Source organism: Hypanus sabinus, chromosome 1 (assembly GCF_030144855.1).
Source record: "Hypanus sabinus isolate sHypSab1 chromosome 1, sHypSab1.hap1, whole genome shotgun sequence".
Lineage (NCBI taxonomy): Eukaryota > Metazoa > Chordata > Chondrichthyes > Myliobatiformes > Dasyatidae > Hypanus > Hypanus sabinus.
The window spans coordinates 106,233,537-106,254,754 of record NC_082706.1 but is presented as its reverse complement, the minus strand read 5'-3'; the positions used below and the strand labels follow the sequence as shown (position 1 = coordinate 106,254,754).

General features: G+C 44.7%; 2 protein-coding genes across 3 annotated transcripts in view; one reads left to right on the top strand and one right to left on the bottom strand.

Moving 5' to 3' along the window:
* The first annotated feature begins 239 nt into the window (after positions 1 to 239).
* susd5 (sushi domain containing 5) lies at positions 240 to 14,648 on the top strand. Its single transcript, XM_059973709.1, has 5 exons — positions 240 to 858; positions 3,612 to 3,789; positions 6,928 to 7,043; positions 10,129 to 10,317; positions 12,875 to 14,648. The coding sequence occupies exons 1-5, from the start codon at positions 780 to 782 to the stop codon at positions 14,038 to 14,040; spliced, it is 1,728 nt and encodes a 575-aa protein (XP_059829692.1). The 5' UTR covers positions 240 to 779; the 3' UTR covers positions 14,041 to 14,648.
* A 125-nt stretch (positions 14,649 to 14,773) lies between these two features.
* The window catches only part of crtap (cartilage associated protein), a 41,702-nt gene continuing 35,257 nt past the window's right edge, over positions 14,774 to 21,218 (bottom strand). The window contains exons 7-8 of one of the 2 annotated variants that reach the window (XM_059973730.1): positions 16,439 to 16,520; positions 14,774 to 15,815 (exon numbers count right to left, since the gene is read on the bottom strand). In XM_059973730.1, coding sequence (XP_059829713.1) covers positions 16,470 to 16,520 — 51 coding nt within the window. In that variant the 3' untranslated portion in view covers positions 14,774 to 15,815; positions 16,439 to 16,469. Of the gene's footprint in view, positions 16,521 to 21,218 lie in introns of both variants that reach the window. The other variant, XM_059973721.1, reaches the window with a different exon arrangement.

Sequence of the window (21,218 nt, the reverse complement as noted above, 5' to 3'; positions counted from 1 at the left end):
GTTCTGTAGAATTCTCTCTCTTAAACGATAGTAAATCTATGAAGTTCTTTTCCTCTGAGGGTAGTGGAGCCCGGATCATTCGATATATTTAAATTAGAGAATATCAGTGGGTTATGAACTATCTGTGCCTGATTTTAAACCCGGTCCGATTAGGATCACATCACGCTCAGGCATAATTCAACCCCGAACGCAAATGTAATAATTCATAAACACGTTTATTAATTTTGGCTGTAAATCTCTGTATGATTGCGAGGAGGCTGGGAGTTACAACTGGGTGGAGATGTCCGGGTCGCGCTTTTTGTTAAATATTGATGAAAGCATAACTGATAACCTCGAGTGGAAGTCTTTACCGGTTTATCAGAAGCAAAGAGCTCAAAACAACCCAACCTTAGACAACTGGGCCCGGTTTCGCTTTACAAGGATTGTTTCCTGGCTCCCTGCCCCCGTCGGGGTGCTGCAAAAATGTAACTGCCATCATATTCCTGCAATCTCCAGGTTTCATGAGTTGGGAAGGTAGACGGTTGCGGATGGGGATCTGTCTGGATAGAGAGAGCCGTGGACAGGACGGGTTTGCCTAGACGAAGGGTCTCGGTTGCGGTTCCGGTGGGTTCTCTGCCCTCGGCACCTCCCGCGCTGCCTGTTTGTTGACGCGCTGGTGCGAGTTTTCACAACAGTTCCTGTGGATAAAGCAGCCTCCCCGCCCCACCCGCACTCTGTCTCTCGCCGCCCGCCTGCAGAGTGTGACCGGGACTTGCTCTCTGCCCGCCGGGCTCTCGTCGATGGCTCCACGCTCGCACTCTCCCTCGCTTACTGTGGTCTGTTTTCTCCTCGTCTGCGGCGCCAGGGTCCGAGCGCACGGTCAGTCCGCGCCTTTATCGAGCACAGTGCGTTTGTGAGCAGCTAACTCGCTGCATGCTGACAAATGACATGGCACTCAGCAGTGTCTGGGCAGTGGGAGCTTGGCCGTGGGGTGGGTCAGACAGATCGGTTATCGCTGCACAGGTACTGAGAGCCCGTAAGTTGCCGTGGGTCCTTTGCCTCCTCTCCCCGCCGGCTCGCCGGCCGCTCTTTTGACTCGGTGTCTTTCACTCGCTGGAAACAGGTTCTCGACCCAGAACCCCAATGGTTCAGACTGCTTCTGTTCCGTCACCTCTCCGGGAGTGAACGGTTTATGGGGTCCGGAAACCGATCGTCACACTCATGGGCAGTGTTGGCGGTACAACCGTCGCAGGAAAGAAATTCAACGTGCGTTCTCAGCCAACCCCCCCCCCCCCCCGAGTAACGGCAGCTTCTCCTATTTCCCAACATCGTTATATTCATCCCAATATCCATTCCTTGGATAAAATCCAACCGGGAAACAAACACAAAACTACAGATACAGTGCTGACCCTGCTGTCTCTGCTTCTCTCCCTACAAACAGTCCCGGAGTATTTCACCAGCCCCTGAGCATCCTCTTCGATTCCTGCTGATGTTGACAATTCAGATCCTAGGACGCATATCGCCCAGACCTCGGAAACCCCACCGCCTTTCCTGCTTTTAAGACTGTACCGTCATTCCCGAGCCTTGGCCTGTGAAGTGATCCCCTGAAATCCAAGCCTAGTTCTCGCCCATCAGCAATCTCCCAGTCTGCTTTTTCATTTAAGTACCCCCCCCCCACACCCCTCCCCCGCCCGGATTTTAACATCCTTCTACCCTAGAACTCAGGAGTTTCCTGACGTCAGCCGTGAGCTGTCCTTTCTGATCTCACCGTCCCCCTGTCTCCTCCCTGTCATCTCATCCACACAGCACAACGTTCAGCTAGTCGTAGTCCTTTGTCAGGGGGTTCCAGACCTGGAGGACTGCCCTGAACCCATAACTTAATCTTTTATTCCCAGAATGTGTAGACAGGTCTTTCAGATCATGTTTGTGTTTTAAGGCAAACTTTTGTCACAAATCAGAACAAGGTAGGGATAAATTTCAAATCTTTCTGGTCAGAATAAATTATGCTAAGTTCCGGGTATTCCTTAATTAGGAAAAAAAGCAAATTTAATAAAGAACTTGGAGATCTCTAACCTGTTGGTGACTCGTATCACCACCGAGTTTGATTCAGTCCATTCCGTGTGCATGGCATCGTACTGTGCTGTTAACTCCTTGTCACGGTGTTATTTTGGACCTTTTGTAAATTACAAAATTACAGGCGAGGGATAAGCTTTGCCAGTGAACTAAAAGGATTTTCGGCATCTTTCATGGCCAAAGGGTCAGTGATGTGTACTATTTTTCTGTGATCTGAGCACTTGTGTTCTGGTGTTGTGTGGCTTAATTTAATCTGAAAAGTGCGGCGGGAAGTCGCTTTATGTGGGCCTGAGAGGCCACACAAGGCCGTGCTGTAGCCCGTTGTCCAACAGCGCAGCAGAGCACACCCGTGCTCTCCGTGCTGCGGGGACTGCAGTAAACGTCCTGAACTAATACACTGTAGGACCGAACCTCTGAATCACAAAATTAGATAAAGGCTGAAAATATCTTTTTTTAATGAATAAAAATTGTTAAAGCAAACACGATTATTTGATGATTACATTTTGATTGGCCCGCTGGTTGCTGAGTCAGACACGCAAACCGTGAAAAGGTGCTAAAATCAGAGAGGAACATAATGAGGATGAGCAGGGGGACCGGGACACTGCATGGGGACGAATCCACCCTGGAGAAGGTTGGGCCAATGATTTGTTCTTGGCTGCAATGTCAGTTTTCCAAAACGAAATATCTTCGCAGCAGGAAGACAGAGACGTGAGAGTAGAAACACAGCATGGAAACAACTTCTTCCCCAACTTGTTCATGCTGACTGATATGCCCCAACTATGCTAGTCCCATTTGTCCACCACATTTACCCCAGATCCCTCCAAACTTTTCCTATCCACGTAGCTGTCTAAGAGCTTTTTAAATATTGTTAATGTGCATATTTTAACTACGACCTCTGGGAGTTCGTTCCATGTACGCACTACCCCCTGCTTGACAAAGTTGACCATCAAGAACCTTATAGAGTTAATTTTCGTGGCATTTTTTTTAACCATAGGCATGTATGCCCACAACAACAAACTTGAACTAGGTCTTGTCTTCCCCTCGTGCCCTCTAGCTTCTGGCTCCCTTTCCTTGGAAATTTTCACGCAGAATGACCGTGAGGAAAAGTGATGCCTGACTGAGGATCAGAAATGAACACGAGTCCCTTCATAGGACTTCAGCTCCTGACTGTGATTAGGAATAGGAGTCACTTGACCTTAACCCATCACTGCTTTTATTTTGAACATCTTATGTTCTTCTAAAGCAATGGAACAAGCCAATGGCAAAGCTTCTTGTGAATGAAGAGAGAGAACTGGGATTTATAGAGAGAGCTTGGAAAAGGTCAGAAGGGTCAGTGTTGGGTAAAGGGTTGGAACTACACAGAGGGTTGGAGATGGGCAGAGGGGCTGGAGCTGGACTAAGATGTTGGAGTTAGGAAGAAGGCTGGTGCTGAACAGAGGGGTTGCAGTTAGAAAGAGGTTTGAATTTGGGCAGAAGGGTTGGGGTTGGAACTTGGGAACTAATCTCAGTAAAGTCATGGATGTGTAAAGGGACATAACTTTGCATTTCTTGTGTCACAGGGAGAATGTTTGTGCTCCATGCAAGGGATGAGAACATGCAGTGGGACATGTCTACAGCCGAGGGCTTGTGCATGGAACAGGGAGCACATCTGGCCACGGCCGAAGAGCTGCAGAGAGCTGTGGAGGAGTGTGCGTTCATGGAATGTACCACTGGCTGGATCGCAGGCAACCAGATCGGGTAAGATCTCGAACTTTCAGATCAGTTACCTTGACCCCAAATAACACTTGTCTCAAAGGTTTAGTCGGAAGTGGGTGGGGAGTGACCAGGGGTGGAGAAAGAGCTAGGTCATATCCAGTCAATGGTACAAGGATTGTGGGGAATCCAAGGGCTTGGACGTGTGGTCTCTGAAGAGCTTCAGTCCATCCATCACTGATGTGTTCATGTAAAGTCAAGAGTCACATGATTTTGGCTTCCTCCTGAGATCCCAGCATCATAACAAACAGACTCCAGCCAATTCCAGTTACCAAGTAATGTCAGCAAGCAGCTCAAAACACTGGATACAGCAAAAGTTATGTGAACATACGACATCACAGGTGCACCAGAACTAGCTGCATCTCTGTCCAAATTGTTCCTGTATGCTTATTTATCTAACAACATGGAAAGTTGCAAAGAAATATCCTGTTCACATAAAAAAATCTGAACCCAATCAGTCTATTTTATCATCAGCAGTGATGGAAAGTGTAATGGACAGTGATATCAAGCAGCATTTGCTCACTCGTGTCCAGACCTCATCACAACCTTGGTCCAAATGGTAACCAAAGATCTGAGTTTCAGAGCTGAGTGGAGAGTGACAGCCTTTTAAGCAACATTTAAACAAGTGTGGCATCAAGGAGCCCTGGTAAAATTAATGATCATCAAAGGTCATGACAGTTGCAGGAGTGTACTGTACAAGTTCCCCAGAGCACACTCCTCAGCCCATCCATTTTCAGCCACTTCGTCAGACAGTCAAAAATGGGATGCCCACTGATGATTACACAGTCTTCAATTCCATTCACAACTCCTCTTCAAATAAAGCAGTGGTGATGTGCGATGGCTGTACATTAATGCATAGCAGTGCATGAGGTGGTTGCATTAATGCACCACCAGTAATGAGGCCTGATAATTTCCCAGTGTGTGAACTATGCATAAGAATGAATATGTGCTGTAACCATGTGCTGGCTGAGGTGTGAGGAAGCAGAGTTAATTGAAGAGACACTGTATCATTGTTCACATTACAAAGCTGACTAGTTGTGGATTAGTAAGTGCTGAAAGGGAGAAAGGAGCTGCTTGAAATTCAGTCTCAGCCCAATGAGTCAACATTCAACAGTTCATCAGAGAAGTGTCAATTTGCTCATTAGTATTTAGATGCCATCTGAAGATATTCTGAAGCATAAAACAACACTGACATTTTATTGATCCTGTGACTGTTAAAGTGACTCACTGACATGTTAGTTCCATCTCATATATTCCTGTAACATGTCAATCATTATGTCTTCAGTCCAGACGTGTTATTTAAGTAATGGGACAGTTACAGTTACAGCTAGAGTACTGGATGTAAACAATTTTGTTCTCCCAGAAGCAGTATCAATATAAAATGGAATCAAATTCAAATCAGAGCATAATTGTAGTTTGCATTATTTATCACAGGTTGTGTTCTTGCCTTGCCAAAATTACTTTTTTATTTTTGTTAACTTGTGATTAATTGACTATCTTTAGTGAAAAATAAAGCGGTGACTTTTTATTCTGTCATGGCTGGAAAGATCTTCTCAAGGCTCTAAAGCTGATTGGACATTTTCTTTAACTGTCAAGCATTGAAAGACTCCAGGAAAGCAGATGTAGAAGATGACTGAAGGAATATCTAACTTCTCAGCCCCAATATCCTGAAAGCATTTCAGTTATTACCTGGCTACCTGACAATATCTTTTTGTCAGGCTATAAGTGACTCTGGGCTGTGTGTGAGTGCATCCAGTCTGACCCATCTCTGGTCAGCCAGTCTCATTCCACAATGGATGAAGTGCCTTTGTTTTCAGGGGCCAAGCTGATTCTCATCTCAGTCACATTTTAGGTCTCTTCAACTTGCCTTTGCTTCTTTTAGAAATAACTTCAGTTCTCTTGTGACGTACGTTTCTGCCAAAAGAAACATTGTTGCTTGTTCATTCCATGGAAACAATCCCAGATTTTGAACTGGATTGTGTAGTGAAAGTTCGAGAGTGGCAGTGAATAAATCTGATGGCCCTTCACTCCTGCCAGTTGTGTCAGGTCCAGTCAGACTGAATAGCTGAATAGTTTCTTGGGAAGAAAATCAACAAGGAATGAAAAATACAAACAGCTGAACTAAACACCAGGGGCTTGGAGATGCTGGGATGGTAACTGCTCACCATGAGGTTAGCAAAGAACATGGTCAGTCAAGATGAGGGTCTATCCATTGGTGGTGGGACTGGCAGCCAAGTGGTTGTGGTTATGCAGGAGCAGGAATAAGCTGAAAAATTTATTCTTATATCTGACAAGTCCTGAGAAATCTGAAGATGACAAAACAATTTTGGAACAGTGAACTTCAAGGACTTTCCGTATTCATCTCTGGAAAGCCATACCCCTTAACCCAGAAAGAAAGTCCCTCGACTCATCTCGTACATGCAGACTGATGGATATCTGGGATTCTCTGCTGTAGCGCATGATGGAGGATGGAAAGGTTCTGATGAAGAGTCTCCACCTGAAATGTCAACTGTTTACTCTTTTCCATAGATGCCACCTGGCCTGCTGAGTTCCTCCAGCATTTTGTGTGTAGTACTATTCCCACCTTGCTTCCCTGTATCTCTCCCACATGTCCCTCACCTTCTCTTTGACTCTGTTGCCACCTACCTACACCAAGAACATTTTACAGCAGCCACTAGGATGGCTTTGGGATGTGGGAAGGTGAGGAATTAGTTGAAGTTTATTTTTATTTATTTTTTATTTACCGATACAGCACAGTAACAGGCCCTTCTGGTCCAATGAGCCCACAGTGCCCAATTACACCCATGTGACCAATTAACCTACAATCCCTTACATCTTCAGAATGCGGGAAGAAACCAGAGCAAGTGGAGGAAATCCACATGGCAATGGGGAGAACATACAAACTCCTTATAGACAGAGACTGGAATTGAACCTGGATCACTGGTACTGCAATAGCATTACGCTAACTGCTACTGTACCAAGTCACTTCATAGTTGCATGGGGCCTGTCAAAGACAACTTTAAAATAAAAATATATATATATATATTTTAATGCAAGTCAGTGCTCATTTTCCATTTCAAAGTGGAACAGATCACTGATGAAATGTCATTCTGTTTCACTCAGGACAATTATGTGCAGTAACATGGGCTTTGTTCAACAAGAAACCCAAAGTGTCCGTGTGAAAACTGAACCAGCTTCTTCAGGCGGTCAATATGATGCCTTCTGCATTAAAGACAAAGGTTAGTGCTACATTTAATTGGGAACAGCTTCTATATTTCCAGGGGATATTTTGAATCATTGTGTTAATAGAAAGGATGTGCATGTCAGTTACTTTGATGAGGGTGTTTAAATTGAAATGGACAGGGGGAACACAGAGCGCTACAAATGAATCCAGGAAGTTCTGAGCTACCAGCACTTGTCCTGTACTAGGATTGAGGTAGAACTTCTGTGCTCTCAGACCTCAAAGCTGACAAGCCTAAGGCTGGTTAGAAATAAGACAAAATCTGAGAGCAAGTGTCTACTTGAGCTGCCATGTGAGGCTTTAGTGGAAAATATTAGGGTTTTAAATTAATTCCATTAACTAAAATGTTTTCTGTAAATGAACTAGATCTCACTTTTACTTCAAATGTGCCTTACTGATACGTTTCAGTTAAACCAACAGGGATTCAGTTTAGTGCTGTGGAAGGTTGTATGGAGTCCCTGCTGATATGGGACTGGGTCTTAGGAGAAACAATTAACCTTCATAACAAGCAGCACAGAATCAGTGGACTTCAGAGTTAAAAAGAAAGGGCAGGTGATACAAACTTACTGAGTTCAATTAAGATGCTTTAATGCTAAAAGGTTCGATATGGTAGGTAGAGAAGAAAGAACAGAGACTATTGTTCAATGGTGGGAGGCTACAGAATGCCAAAATATATTCAAGGCCTCTGTGGATAAGATTTCAGAATACAGATGAGACAAAGTTCATTACAAACAGCAGGACAGTTGCGGCATTTCATCTCAGGAAGGAATGTTGGTAGGGGTTGGGTTTTGCAGCAGAGTGGTGGGTATATGATAAGTTTAGAGCCAGGCTGTTTGTCTGTGAAATCGGAAGCAATGGTCACACATGATGGAGAACTCCTTCACTCCAAAGGCCATTAAAGCTGGGAATTTGTTGGCGATTTCATTCTGAAAATTACAGGTTTTGTTGGATCAGAGCTGGAGAATTTATGAAAATGGTTGTTTGCATGGACCTGGATGCAGCGATGTCCAGATCTAATAAAAAAAAAGTGGCATCCGTCGGTCTCGAGAGACCACGGATCTGTGCCTGGAGTTTCCAGGGCGCAGGCCTGGGCAGGGTTGTATGGGAGACCGGCAGTTGCCCAAGCTGCAGGCCTTCCCCTCTCCACGCCACCGATGTTGTCCAAGGGCAATAGGACCCATGCAGCTTGGCACCGGTGACGTGGCAGAGCAATGTGTTGTTAAGTGCCTTACTCAAGGACACAAACACGCTGCCTCAGCTGAGGCTCAAACCAGTGACCTTCAGTGATGCCTTGCCCACTAGGCCATGCGCCAGATCTAATAAATACAGAGCATACCTGGGACACATGTCCAAGTGAAAATGGTGTGCACCTAGGAGGTGAACTAATAGGGGGAATGCCCTCATACACCTTCTGCTCTTGTCCATCCTGGTGTTCGAGATCACAACTTTGGGAAGTGCTGCTGATGTTTGGGAGGTGATTGACTGAAGTTGGTACACATTGCCAACATGATGTACTGGCGGAGAAAATAAACACTCAGACCAGTGAATGGGTGCCGAACAAATGGTTAACTTTGTGCTGTATTGTGCTGAACTTCTCAATTTGCTTGTTTGAAATTGTTCTCACAATGATGTCCCAAGGTCTCCTGTTGCCAGTGAATTGGAAAATGTCTCAGATCACTGGTGTATTGCTTTATTAAAGTGAGGGAATAGTATACACAAAATTCACACCCAATACTTCATCAGAGATAAAATTTCAATACAGAAAAGAAATAAAAAGAAAATAACTTATTGGTAGAAATTTTGGCAGAGAAATGTGTTTGCCTATTTGCAGTGTGTTAGACTAGTACTGGGGGTCACTCTGCTGCTGCAGTCACACAAAGACTGATAATTATAAGTGAGGCACACATCTGCACTTCAGGTTTAACTGTCTAACACTGATTTACGTTGTGTCAATTTTACTGTGAAACAAAGCAAGTGCAATCATTCCAGACAGTTCAAGAAGGGCCATTCTGCTGTTCAACAGCATTCTTCCAGACACTGAGAGTGATGCCAACAAGTTACAAATGGTGAAACAATGGGAGGAGGTAGGTGAGTATTCCTGGATGGGCTGTTAAAGATCAATACCTGCAGGATTCCTTGTGTGAGGGCATCACAAAAACCTCACAGGCCCATCACTAGGTAACTGGGAAGCTGAGTAGCAGGGAGCCATTAGGACATCTCAGGGAAGTCTGTAATGTAGAATTCCCATTCCCATTATGTGAAATGAAAGAAAAGTACAGGAATTTGGCTTTCATTGTTTGAGGTTTGGGTGACCTCCCGTAATCCAGCAGTAGTGAGCATCAAACTGAGATGTGGCAGTGATCAGGTGCAGCCTGGAGTGATCCTGAAGCTGGGGATCTGATAACTGTCACCATGGGCAGAAGTGTAAAACCAACATGTGTGAAGCTGTATTTGAGGTAGTGACAACCTGTAAATCTCACTTAACAAAACTATTGACTGTTGGCTCTTTAAGCATCGGTTTCTGGGAACCAGGGTTTGTAAAAGCTGACTGTTTTGTCACTAAGTAAAAACTTCAATTTTCAGATCAGTGAAGCTGAATGTTTCACTGCAAATGAAGTTTGCTATGCCACTGACAATGATGTCATTTGAGGAAGGGACTTACTGCCAGAAATAAAATGTGAGGCAAAACAACATATTTGCTGAACATTGAGAGGATAAATTCCTCGCAAACACTCAGACAAAGAGAGAAGATTAGTTTATAGAGTATATTTCTCATTTCCATACTCCAGAAAGGAGCCCGCTCAGCTCTATGAGTTCCTACCTACAATAGGTAATCTTTGTACAGATGATTTCATTTGAGGTAAATTCATTTATAATGTTGGTTTATGATTTTCACAGTGGTATCTCGCATGTCTGAGTTTCACTACCACTGATTAAACTATAGGTTACTGAGTAGTCACTTACAGTGAGGCATGGCAGATAACATTCCTTGAGAAAATTTGGCCGAAACCTGACATTGGGATAAAAATGACCTATGAATATTTCATTAATTTTGTAAAATCATCTCCTTTTTTTATCTGCAGGTAAACCTTGTGGAGACCCTCCCTCCTTTCCCAACATTGTACTTCAGGACTACATTGGAACTGAAATGGGCGATGAGCCGCTGTACATCTGTGCACAGGGCTATATCATGGCCAGTGGAGAGAAAGCCTTCAGCTTGTTGTGTAATAGCTGTGGAGAGTGGTATGGGTTTGTGCAAGCTTGTGTAAAAGGTGAGAGATGTACTGATCCTCAAACACTAACATCCAAGATGACCAATGATATATGGTTAAGAACATCCATGGGTTGCCTCCCCACTTGGCTGTAGTATCACAATACATCAGTGTATGAAAGTGTACCATGGTATATTATAATGGATCACAGTGTGTCAGGGTATAACATAATTTGTCACAGTGAGTCAGTGTGCCATGGTATATTATGATGGATCACAGTATATCAAGGTGCCATTGATTATCAGTGTGACACAATGTATCATGGTCCATCACCATTTGTCTCCATATATCAGAGAGAGCCGTACTACCAAATATCACAATGTACCAAGGTGGATCAGTGAGTTACTACACTGAATTCAATTGAATCAACTTTATGTCTAACATCCTTCACATACATGAGGAGTAAAAATCTTTACATCTCCATCTAAATGTGCAATGTGCAATCATAGGAATTAATAATTTGTAGTAAATAGAACAATCAATGTAATATAGAGTACACCCAAATCAGCACGAGTTCATCAGTCTGATGGCCTGGTGGAAGAAGCTGTCTGGAGCCTGTTGGACCTGTTCTTTTATGCTGCGGTACCGTTTCCCAGATGGTAGCAGCTGGAATAGATTGTGCTTGGGGTCCCCAATGATCCTATGGGCCCTTTTTACACATCTGTCCTTGTAAATGTCCTGAATCATGGCAAGTTCACAGCTACAGATGTGCTGGGCTGTCAGCACCACTCTCTGCAGAGAGTTGCGACTAAGGGAGGTAGTTCCCACACCAGGCAGTGATGCAGCCAGTCAAGATGTTCTAAATTGTGCCCCTGTAGAAAGTTCTTAGGATTTGGGGGCCCATACCAAACTTCCTCAACCGTCTGAGGTGAATGAGGCGCTGTTGTGCCTTTTTCACCACAGCTGGAGCGTACAGACCACGTGAGGTCCTCGGTGATGTGGAAGCCGAGGAACCTGAAGCTGTTTACCTTCTCAACCTCGGATCCACTGATGTCAATAGGGGTTAAACCGTCTCCATTCCTCCTGTAATCCACAAACAGCTACTTTGTTTTTGCAACATTGAGGGAGAGGTCGTTTTCTTGACACCACTGTTTCAGAAAGATGACTTCTTCCCTGTAGGCCACCTTGTTATTGTCTGAGATAAGGCCAATTAATGTAGTATCGTCAGCAAATTTAATTAGCAGATTGGAGCTGTGGGTGGCGACACAGTCATGGGTATACAGGGTGTAAAGGAGGGGACTCAGTACACAGCCCTGGCGGCTCCTGTATTGAGAGTCAGAGTGTTGGAGGTGAGGGAGCCCACTCTTACAACCTGCTGGCGATCCAGCTGGATCCAGGATCCGGCTGCACAAGGCAGGGTGAAGACCGAGGTCTCTGAGCTTCTTGTCAAGCCTGGATGGAACTATGGTGTTGAACGCTGAACTGTAGTCCAAGAACAGCATTCTCACATAAGCATCCTTCTTCTCCAGATGTGTAAGAACGGTACGTAGAGCAGTGGCTATTGCGTCATCTGTCAATTGGTTGTGTAGGGGGTCCATTTTGGGTGGTAGCAAGCTGCAGATGTAATCTTTGACCAACCTCTCAAAGCATTTGCAATTTTTGAGGTGAGTATGACAGGATGCCAGTAGTTCAGGCATATCACCTTGGTCTTTTTTGGTACAGGGACAATGGTGGATAATTTGAAGCAGGAGGGCACCCTACACTGGAAGAGGGAGAGATTAAAAATATCAGTAAATACACCTGCCAGTTGTACTGTGCACATCCTGAGCACTCACCCTGGGATGCCATCTGGACCCACAGCCTTGCGGCTGTCCACTCGTTGAAAACATCTGCGTAGCCCAGCTTCAGAGATGTTGTAAGGTCATTGATTTGAACCTTTAATCCTGCTTCTCTTTTGCCTGATCTCTTGATTCTTTTCACCATTCTTTGTTCTATTTCACTTGGCGTTACAGCTTCAGTTACAGTGATCCATGGTCTCCCTCACTCCCAGCATCAGATGGATCTTCAGGGATGGACTAGAGTGGGGGCATCAAGCCAGGAGCAGCGAGACAGTGATGCCACTTTGCTAATGTTAATTACCTTTAGTTGGACCTCGCCCTAACCCCGAGGACAGGGAAGACCAACGTCAATCCAGTATCATCACTACCCCTTTGCCCTCACCAGTTCTAGCAAGCCTGTAATGCAAGGCCAGAATGTTGAGGGACTGTATCTAGTACAGGATAGGCTGGGTGATGTAGGCTCAGGGATACTTGGGATAAAAGTGGAGAAAGTGATAGAATGGGAGCTTTGGGATGGAGAGGTTCTGGTCTTTACCCAAGGGCATTGAGCCTGGCATTATCTAAGGAAGAAAGGCCCAAACCAACATTGCAAATTAACACCTTCCTCCATAATCTAAGCCCCAAACAAACTTCAGTGGCATTTGGGCTGAGAATTAGCTACAGTTGTGAAAGACAATTCTAAAAAACTAAGACCTGTAAATCAGTAATCTTCCATATTGTATTAAAGTACCATTGAATGTTCAATTCAAGCTCATCCAGTGAAGCTGTTTGTTTTACAGATGAAGCTGAAGGCCACATTGACTATGAAGACAAATTCTCCAATGCAGACTCACCGCCATTTTCAGACCCTACTGGAAAACACGACCGAGCCCTCCCTGCTGAAGATGATGTGGAAGGTCCTGAGGGTGGATTAGATGAGGCAGCTGACAGGTCATTAAGAGAAAGCAGCAGAGAAATCATGCAACCAACTGAGTCACCAGTCTCTTTCCTCAGCCAGAGGCAACTACCTTGGTTCCCCTCAGAATTCCCAAATGTTAAGCAGCCCAGTACCAGGAAAGCAGATGTGGAGTCAAGAATTTTAATCCCTGCAAATGACAATCAAATTGCAGCAAAGGCTGAAAATGATGAGGGAGACCGAACGGGAGAAGATGAAGACTTGTCCATTGGACCATCCATTGTGCAGAATGAGACTAAAATTAGCAAGGAAACAGTGGCTAAGACAAACAGGTCACTTCACCAGGTGGATGGTTACCCCATTATATCAGAAACAGAAGAAAGTAAGGTTACTGGATCCATGGAAACACAGGAGGAAGCTCTTGCCACTACAGACCATTCCAACCATATGGAAATCAGGACAGGTGCTTCAAGCAACACCTTGGCCAATCATCACACTCGACTCATGACTGCACCAACAGGGCACTTGGACCTAGATGTTCAGACACCAGTACCTGAAATAATCAGTGTCAGTAGAGACAGTGAGATCCCCACAACTACATTGTGGGGTCAAGTCACTGAAGAATTGTGGAAATTCTCTGATCCTACTACTGACTCCTCTCTGCTTCTCACAAACGCCAGAGAAACAGTAAGTGAGGATGTGCACCCTGTAGACAGAGCTGCAGTATCTACACCAGTAGCTGGTGTTTCAACACTTTACAGTCCAGCCACACCTGAAGCAAGTGCTCAGACTCTGACAGATTTTTCAGCCTTTGACACGATTGATCACTTCACCAGAAGTAGGAATTTCAGTGATAGGGCTGAGGCTAAGTTGCTGCCGACAGTCGAGAGCTGCAGGGGGGAGAACTGCCCCAGCTCCCACCAGGGCCCCCTGATTGCCACGATTGTCGCGGTGATCGGTCTGCTCACCCTGGCTGTTATCTTGGCAACATGGTGCTACAGGCACAGGCACCAGAAAACATCTGTGTATGAGCTGAATGGTCAGGCATAGGCAACACATTGAAATGCAGCAGAGAGTGTAAGTGTTTTTTTGAAGGGAGATCCACACTCACAGGGACATTCACAGCCGGCATCTCACTGCAACACTGCACACATTGAATATTCAAAGCACTATTAGAAATAAGTTAATATTACACAGAAGTATGCTTTCAATATGTGGAAAATTTAAAAAGAAAAGTGAGCGGGTCACTCAAACTTGCACCACAGGTGGAGAGGAGATGTCTGCATCTCTCCGTAGGGGCGGCCTCACTGATTTGGTAAGGGGATTGGTAGAAACAAGCTCAGACATTCCATGTACAGTAGGAGTCTGGCAAAAGGGAGGGTTGGGGGGGGGGGAGGGTGTGACTTAAAGTGGCTGCTGCCTGCAACAAGCCAAGAAATTTAATTGGCTTGCAGGGTTTAGTTAACACCACAGTAACTATCAATCTTTCCTTCAAAAACCAAAGGCAACAAGGTCATTCATTGTGTCTGACACACAGGATCGTATTAAGTGAAGGTTTCCTTACCCAATGCCGAAGATAGATGGGGTTTCAAGCCACTATATTCCAGCCACACGAAACATTTACTGGCCTTTGATAGATTTTCCAGCACTACATTTTGTATACACACATCTTTGTTCAATGACATTACACTCTGCTCTGAAAAATTTCAAGGCAATGATTTTTCCATGTGTAAAGTGTCGTCGGCTTATATGAGGCTGCATACAGAAATAAATAAATATAATCTTTTAAGCAAGATAAAAATGTTTTTTATTAGGCTTAAGGCACCAACTTGGTTGTACAGTTCTTAAAACATATTTTAAATTTTGAACACAATGGCTGTAGTGTATAAAGATTAATAATGTTGCATTTGTGTAATCATGAAAACCAAGATTCTCTGTAAGATACTGTGGCACACTCTGCATTGGCTGGGCTAACAAGCAGAGATTCGGGATTATGTTGGGGCACAAGAGATAATTTACTCAAATACCAAGTTAAAATTTATCTGACAAAATGCTTTTAATTTTCAAAAATAAATCCAAAAAGTTAAATATACCTTGTGTCTCTTTGTTCAGCCCATTTGGGTTGTATGTGAAAAGACAGTTTGCTGCTTGGTGTAAACATGGAAAGAATTTCAGGGCAACCTTTGTGGGATATTTTTGGTAGAAGAGGTTGAAAGTGACCAACAAAGGTTTGCATTGTGTCCCCAGCAACACACGCCTTCTCATCATTTGCAATGACATCTGATTTAGATTTTCCTAAAGAAAACAACTTCAGAGCTATAAATATTGTAGATTATGTAGGCTATCAAAGCAACAATTGATCATTCAGTGAGTGTAAAGACTTAAAGGGAGTGCTTCACTGGGTTATTCAAACCACAGGCCAAACATGTAAAAGGAACTGCTGTTTGAGGTATGGCTCACAACCAAGTGTCCAGCCCAGGCAGCTGCAGTGAAAGATTGGTTCTGGGTTTTTCACACTGACTTGCTAAAACGGCATCAAGGGTCTATGTTCAAACATTAATAAATGAGTCAATGTTTTCCCTGGCATTGAGGTACGTTAGCTAGTAGGAGCTTGAGACAGCGAATGAAACAAGAGTCAGGTTTAAGCTCTCCGTACATCAACGTTCAACAGTTCTTTCAGATCTATTTCAAACTTGCTCCAATAACTTGCAGATTTCCCCTTTGCTGTTTGAGATTCTGACAAATTTCAATATCTTCTATTTTGACACTTGATGATTCCCATTCCCATAACAGGTTTCACCGTGATCCTACTCCCAAGGGTCTCCCTGGGTGAAAAGCATAAGTAGCTGTTGGTGACCAAAATTGATGTGTAGAGTGACTCCTCAGTGCTACAGCACCAAATACAATGTGACCATGAGTGTGACCCAGGACAACACCACTGAGTGAAACCAATTAATTACGCCGAAAGAAAACACAGGATACCATTTCAATGTATTATAGGCAGACTGTGTGAAAAGTGTTGTCAATCATCACCCAGACTGAGTAGGGAAAAGGAGGACGGAGCACTATGTCAACATAGTGGTTCCGAAGAAGGCAGTGGGAACGATGCCCTTTGGCTTCCGCACCACTAAAGCATCACTGGCCAGACCTGGGCTCACAAGTCAAACGTATGGTGCAAGGTATGGAGGTGAAGGCAGACAGATGGGGTAGACAGGGTTGTGGTTGAGAATGGAATGGGTGGAAGACGGAGGGGAGAGGATAGGGAAGGAGGGTTGGGGTGGAGGGAATAGGACAAGGATGTGGTGTGGAGGGAGGGAATGTGTGTTGTGGGAGGGGATGGGGTGTGAGACATTAGATCTGTGTTACATCTTTGAAAGAAAGTCAGAGGGTCATGGTCAACACTGAAGAAATAATAAGGCAATTAAAAAGGGTAATGCAACTTTTTCACCTTCCCCGTGGATTTTGATCTGTTGCACATGTCAGCTGTCTGAAGCTTCCAGAAGATCGTCCATATATTCCAGCACTTCTCCCTGCATATACAGGCATATGATGCTTGTTAAATTTAGAAACACAATCATTGTAACTTTCATGCTTTATGGAAGTAACTTCAGGAGTTCTGCATAGCTGCTGGCTACGCTGAGGAACAAAAACACTCCTGTGTCACACATTACAAAATGGTGCTGAGAACCCGATTGCACTGGTTTGAACAGGTGGCTTGATGACTGCCCTTGGAGATCTTTGTGACCCCAGAATGCAGTATTCTCTTGGGAATCAGGAAGCACCCTGACCCCTAACTCTCATTATGACAAGCATTGTCACATCCCAGACTTACCTCTGTCAACATAATCAAAGGGAAGAAACTCTCCTCCCTGCTGACAATCAATACTGGCACTGCTCAAGGTTGCTTAGTTCACTGCTCTACTCTCTCTACTCCCACAACTGTGTGGGTAGGCACAGCTCAAATGCCATCTACAAATTTACTGATGACACAACCATTATGGACATTTATTCAGATGGTAACAAGGAGGTGAACAGGAGTGAGACAGATCAGCTGGTTGAGTGGTGTTGCAACAACAACCTTGCACTCAACATAAGACCAAGGAATTTATTGTGGGATTCAGGAAGGGGAAGTCGAGGGAACACACACCAGTCTTCATCAAAGGATCAGCAGTGGACAGGGTGAGCAGTTTCAAATTCCTGGATGTCAACATTTCTGAGGATCTATCCTCGACTCAACATATCGATATAATTACAAAGAAGGCATGACAGTGGCTATATTTCATTAGGAGTTTGAGGAGACTTAGTATGCAACCAAAGACTTGCAAATTTCTACAGATGTACTGTGGAGAGCATCCTAACTGGTTGCATCACTGTCTGCTGTGGAGAGGTGACTGCACAAGATTGGAAATAGCTGCAGAAAGTTGCAAAACTCAGCCAGTTCCATCATGGGCACTAGCCTCCTCAGCATCAAGGATATCTTCAAAAGGCAATATCTCAAAAAGTGGCATCCATCTTTCAGGACCCCCCACCACCCAGGACATGCCTTCTTCTCATTGCTACCATCAAAGAGGAGATAAAGAGCCTGAAGACACACGCTGAACATTTTAGGAACAGCTTCTTCCCCACCACCATCAGATTTCTGAATAGACAATGAACCTCACAATCTTTTTTGCTTCCTTTTTGCATGACTTAATTTATTTTTAGTACATTATTGCAATTTATAGTATTTTATTAATGATTGCAATGTACTACTGCTGAAAAACAACATATTTCACAACACATGCCAGTGATATTAAACCTGATTCTGAACCAACGAAGTTGGTTTAAATGATTTAAATACATCCATTTCATTATGAAGACTTTGTGTTTCAATACAAATGATCAGGAATTCACTGCAAAATTCTTGAACAGTGTTCCCTAAGAATATTCCCTCTGTGCAGGGAGAGGAGGGAGTGACACTTAAGAGCAAGTGTAGTGAACCGAAGTTCCTGACAGGCAACTACCACACAGACTCTCATTCACACGCACAAACACACATCCACACCAAAAGAGCACAAGCACACAAAATACAAAAAAAATAAGTAGGGTCTTTGAAAGCTAAGCTCTTCAAAACTTAGAATGTCTGGTTCAATATTAGATTACAAGACATAAGAGCAGAATTAGGCCATTTGGTACATCGAGTCTGCTCTGGCAATCAACCATGGTTGATATTTTTCTGTCCCATTCTCCCACCCTCTCCTCTTACCAATCAAAACCTTATCAATCTTTGCCTTAAATACATAAATGATTTGGCCTCCATAGCAACAAATTCCACAGATTTGCATGATACAGGAGCAGAACACCATTCAGTCCATCGAGTATGAACTACCATTCTATCATGACTGATTTGTTATCTCCCTTAACCCCTCCACCCTTCTCCCTGTAACCTTTGACAGGCTTACTAATCAAGAAAGTATCAACTGCTGCTTTAAATATACCCAATGATTTGGCCTCCACAACCATTTCCGGCAATGAATTCCACAGATTCGCCACCCTCTGGCTAAAGAAATTCCTCCTCATCTCTGCCTAAAAGTGATGTCCTTTTATTCTGAGGCTGAATCCTCTAGTCCTAGACTCTCCCACAACTGGAAACAACCTCTCCACATCCATCCTAACCACACCTTTCAATATTCAGTAGGTTTCAATGAGATCCCTGCCGTCCTTCTAAATTCCAGTGAGTACTGGCCTAGAGCCATCAAACAGTCCTCATATGTTAACCCTTCGACTCCTAGGATCATTCTTGTGATTCTCCTCTGTAACTTCGCCAATGCAAACACATTCTTCCTTAGACAGGGGGCCTAAAACAGCTCAGAATACTCCAGATGTAGTCATACCAATGCCACATGAAGCCTCATTACTATGTACTTGCTTTTATTTTTTTCACTCTCTCAAAATGCATTTGCCTTCCTTACTACGTACTCAACCAGGAAGTTAGGGAACCCTGCACTAGGTCTCCCACATGCCATTGCACTTCTGATTTATGAATTCTCTCCCCATTTCAAAAACAGTCTTTGGCCTTTATTCCTTCTACTAAAGTGCATGACCATACACTTTCCACCACTATATTCCATCTACCACTTCTTTGCCCGTTCCCCTAATCTGTCGAATCTCTCCTGCTGGCTCTCCTTCCTCAACACTGGCTGCCCTTCCACTTATCTTTGTATTATCCACAAACCTGGTCACAAATCCATCAATTCGATCACCCAAATCATTGACATGTCTAACACCAACCACTGAGGAATATTAATAGTCATGGGAGTCAACCAGGAAAAGGTTCCTTTACTCCCTCTCTTTGCTTGTGGCCAGTCAGCAAATATTCTCCCATGCTAGTACCTTTCCTGTGGGCTCTTATCTTGTTTAGCAGGCTCAAATGCAGCACCTTGTCAAAAGCCTTCTGAAAACCCAGTAGACAATATCCCCTCTGTCTATCCTGCCTGTTGCTTCCTCAGAATCCCAATGGATTTGTCAAGCAAGGTCTCCCTTGACCTTGGCCTATTTTATCATGTGCTTCCAAGCACAAATATCCCAAAACTCATCCTTAATAACTGACTACAATATTACCAACCACTGAAGTCAGACTAACTCACCTATAACAAACACAAAGTATACTGCAGATGCTGGGGTCAAATCAATACGTACAACACGCTGGAGGAACTCAGCAGGCCGGGCAGCATCCATGGAAATGAGCAGTCAACGTCTCGGGCCGAGACCCTTCATCAGGACTGAAGAGAGAGGGGGCAGAGGCCCTATAAAGGCGGAGGGAGGGGGGAAGGAGAAGGCTGGTGGGTAAAAACCAATCAGAGGAAAGATCAAAGGGTGGGGGAGGGGATAGGCAGGAAAGGTGAAGAAGTAATGTAAAGTGAAAGCACTATGGGTAGTAGAAGAAGGCAGAATCATGAGAGAGGTGATAGGCAGCTGGAGGAGGAGGCAGAGTGAAACTGGGATGGGTGAAAGGAGAGGGAGGGAATTACCGGAAGTTGGAGAATTCAATTGTCCTCTTTCTTTAAGGATCGTGGTTTCCCTTCTGCCATCATCAATGATGCCCTCACCCGCATCTCCTCCATTTCCCGCACTTTGGCCTTCACCGCATCCTCCCGTCACAACAGGGACCAAGTTCCCCTTGACCTCACCTACCACCCTACCAGCCTCCGGATCCAGCATATTATCCTCCGCAACTTCTGCCACCTTCAACAGACCCCACCACGAAGGACATCTTTCCCTCTCTACCCCCTCTGCTTTCCACAGGGATCGTTCCCTCTGTGAATCCCTGGTCCACACGTCGCTCCCCACAGATCTCCCACCTGGTACTTATCCCTGCAAGCATAATTGCTACACCTGTCCCTACACCTCCTCTCTTACCACCATTCAGGGCCCCAAACAGTCCTTCCAGGTGAGGCAACACTTCACTTGTGAGTCTGTTGGGGTCATCTATTGCATCCGGTGCTCCCGGTACAGCCTCCTCTACATCAGCGAGACCCGACGTAGACTGGGGGACCGCTTCGTCGAGCTCTGTCCGCCACAACAGACAGGATCTCCCAGTTGCCACCAATTTCAACTCTGCTTTACATTCTCATTTGGATATGTCCATACATGGCCTCCTCTACTGCCATGATGAGGCCAAACTCAGGTTGGAGGAGCAACACCTCATATACTGTCTGGGTAGTCTTCAGTCCCTTGGCTTGAACATTGAATTCTCCAACTTCCGGTAATTCCCTCCCTCTCTCTTCACCCATCCCAGTTTCACTCTGCCTCCTCCTCCAGCTGCCTATCACCTCTCTCATGATTCTGCCTTCTTCTACTACACAGTGCTTTCACCTTACATTCCTTCTTCACCTTTCCTGCCTATCCCTTCCCCCACCCTTTGATTTTTCCTCTGATTGGTTTTTCACCTGACACCCACCAGCCTTCTCCTTCCCCCCTCCCCCCAACTTCTTTATAGGGCCCCTGCCCCCTCCCTCTTCGGTCCTGATGAAGGCTCTTGGCCCAAAACACTGCTGAGTTCCTCCAACGTGTTGTACATGTTGATAATCCACCGATACTTTCCTGTCTTCTGTCTCTTTCCCTTCTTAAAGAGTGGACTGACATTTGCAATTTTCCAGTCCTCTGGAACCGTCGCTAACACTAGTGATTCTTGAAGGACGACCACTGATGTCTCCACGATCGCTTCAGCCGCCTCTTTCAGAACCCTG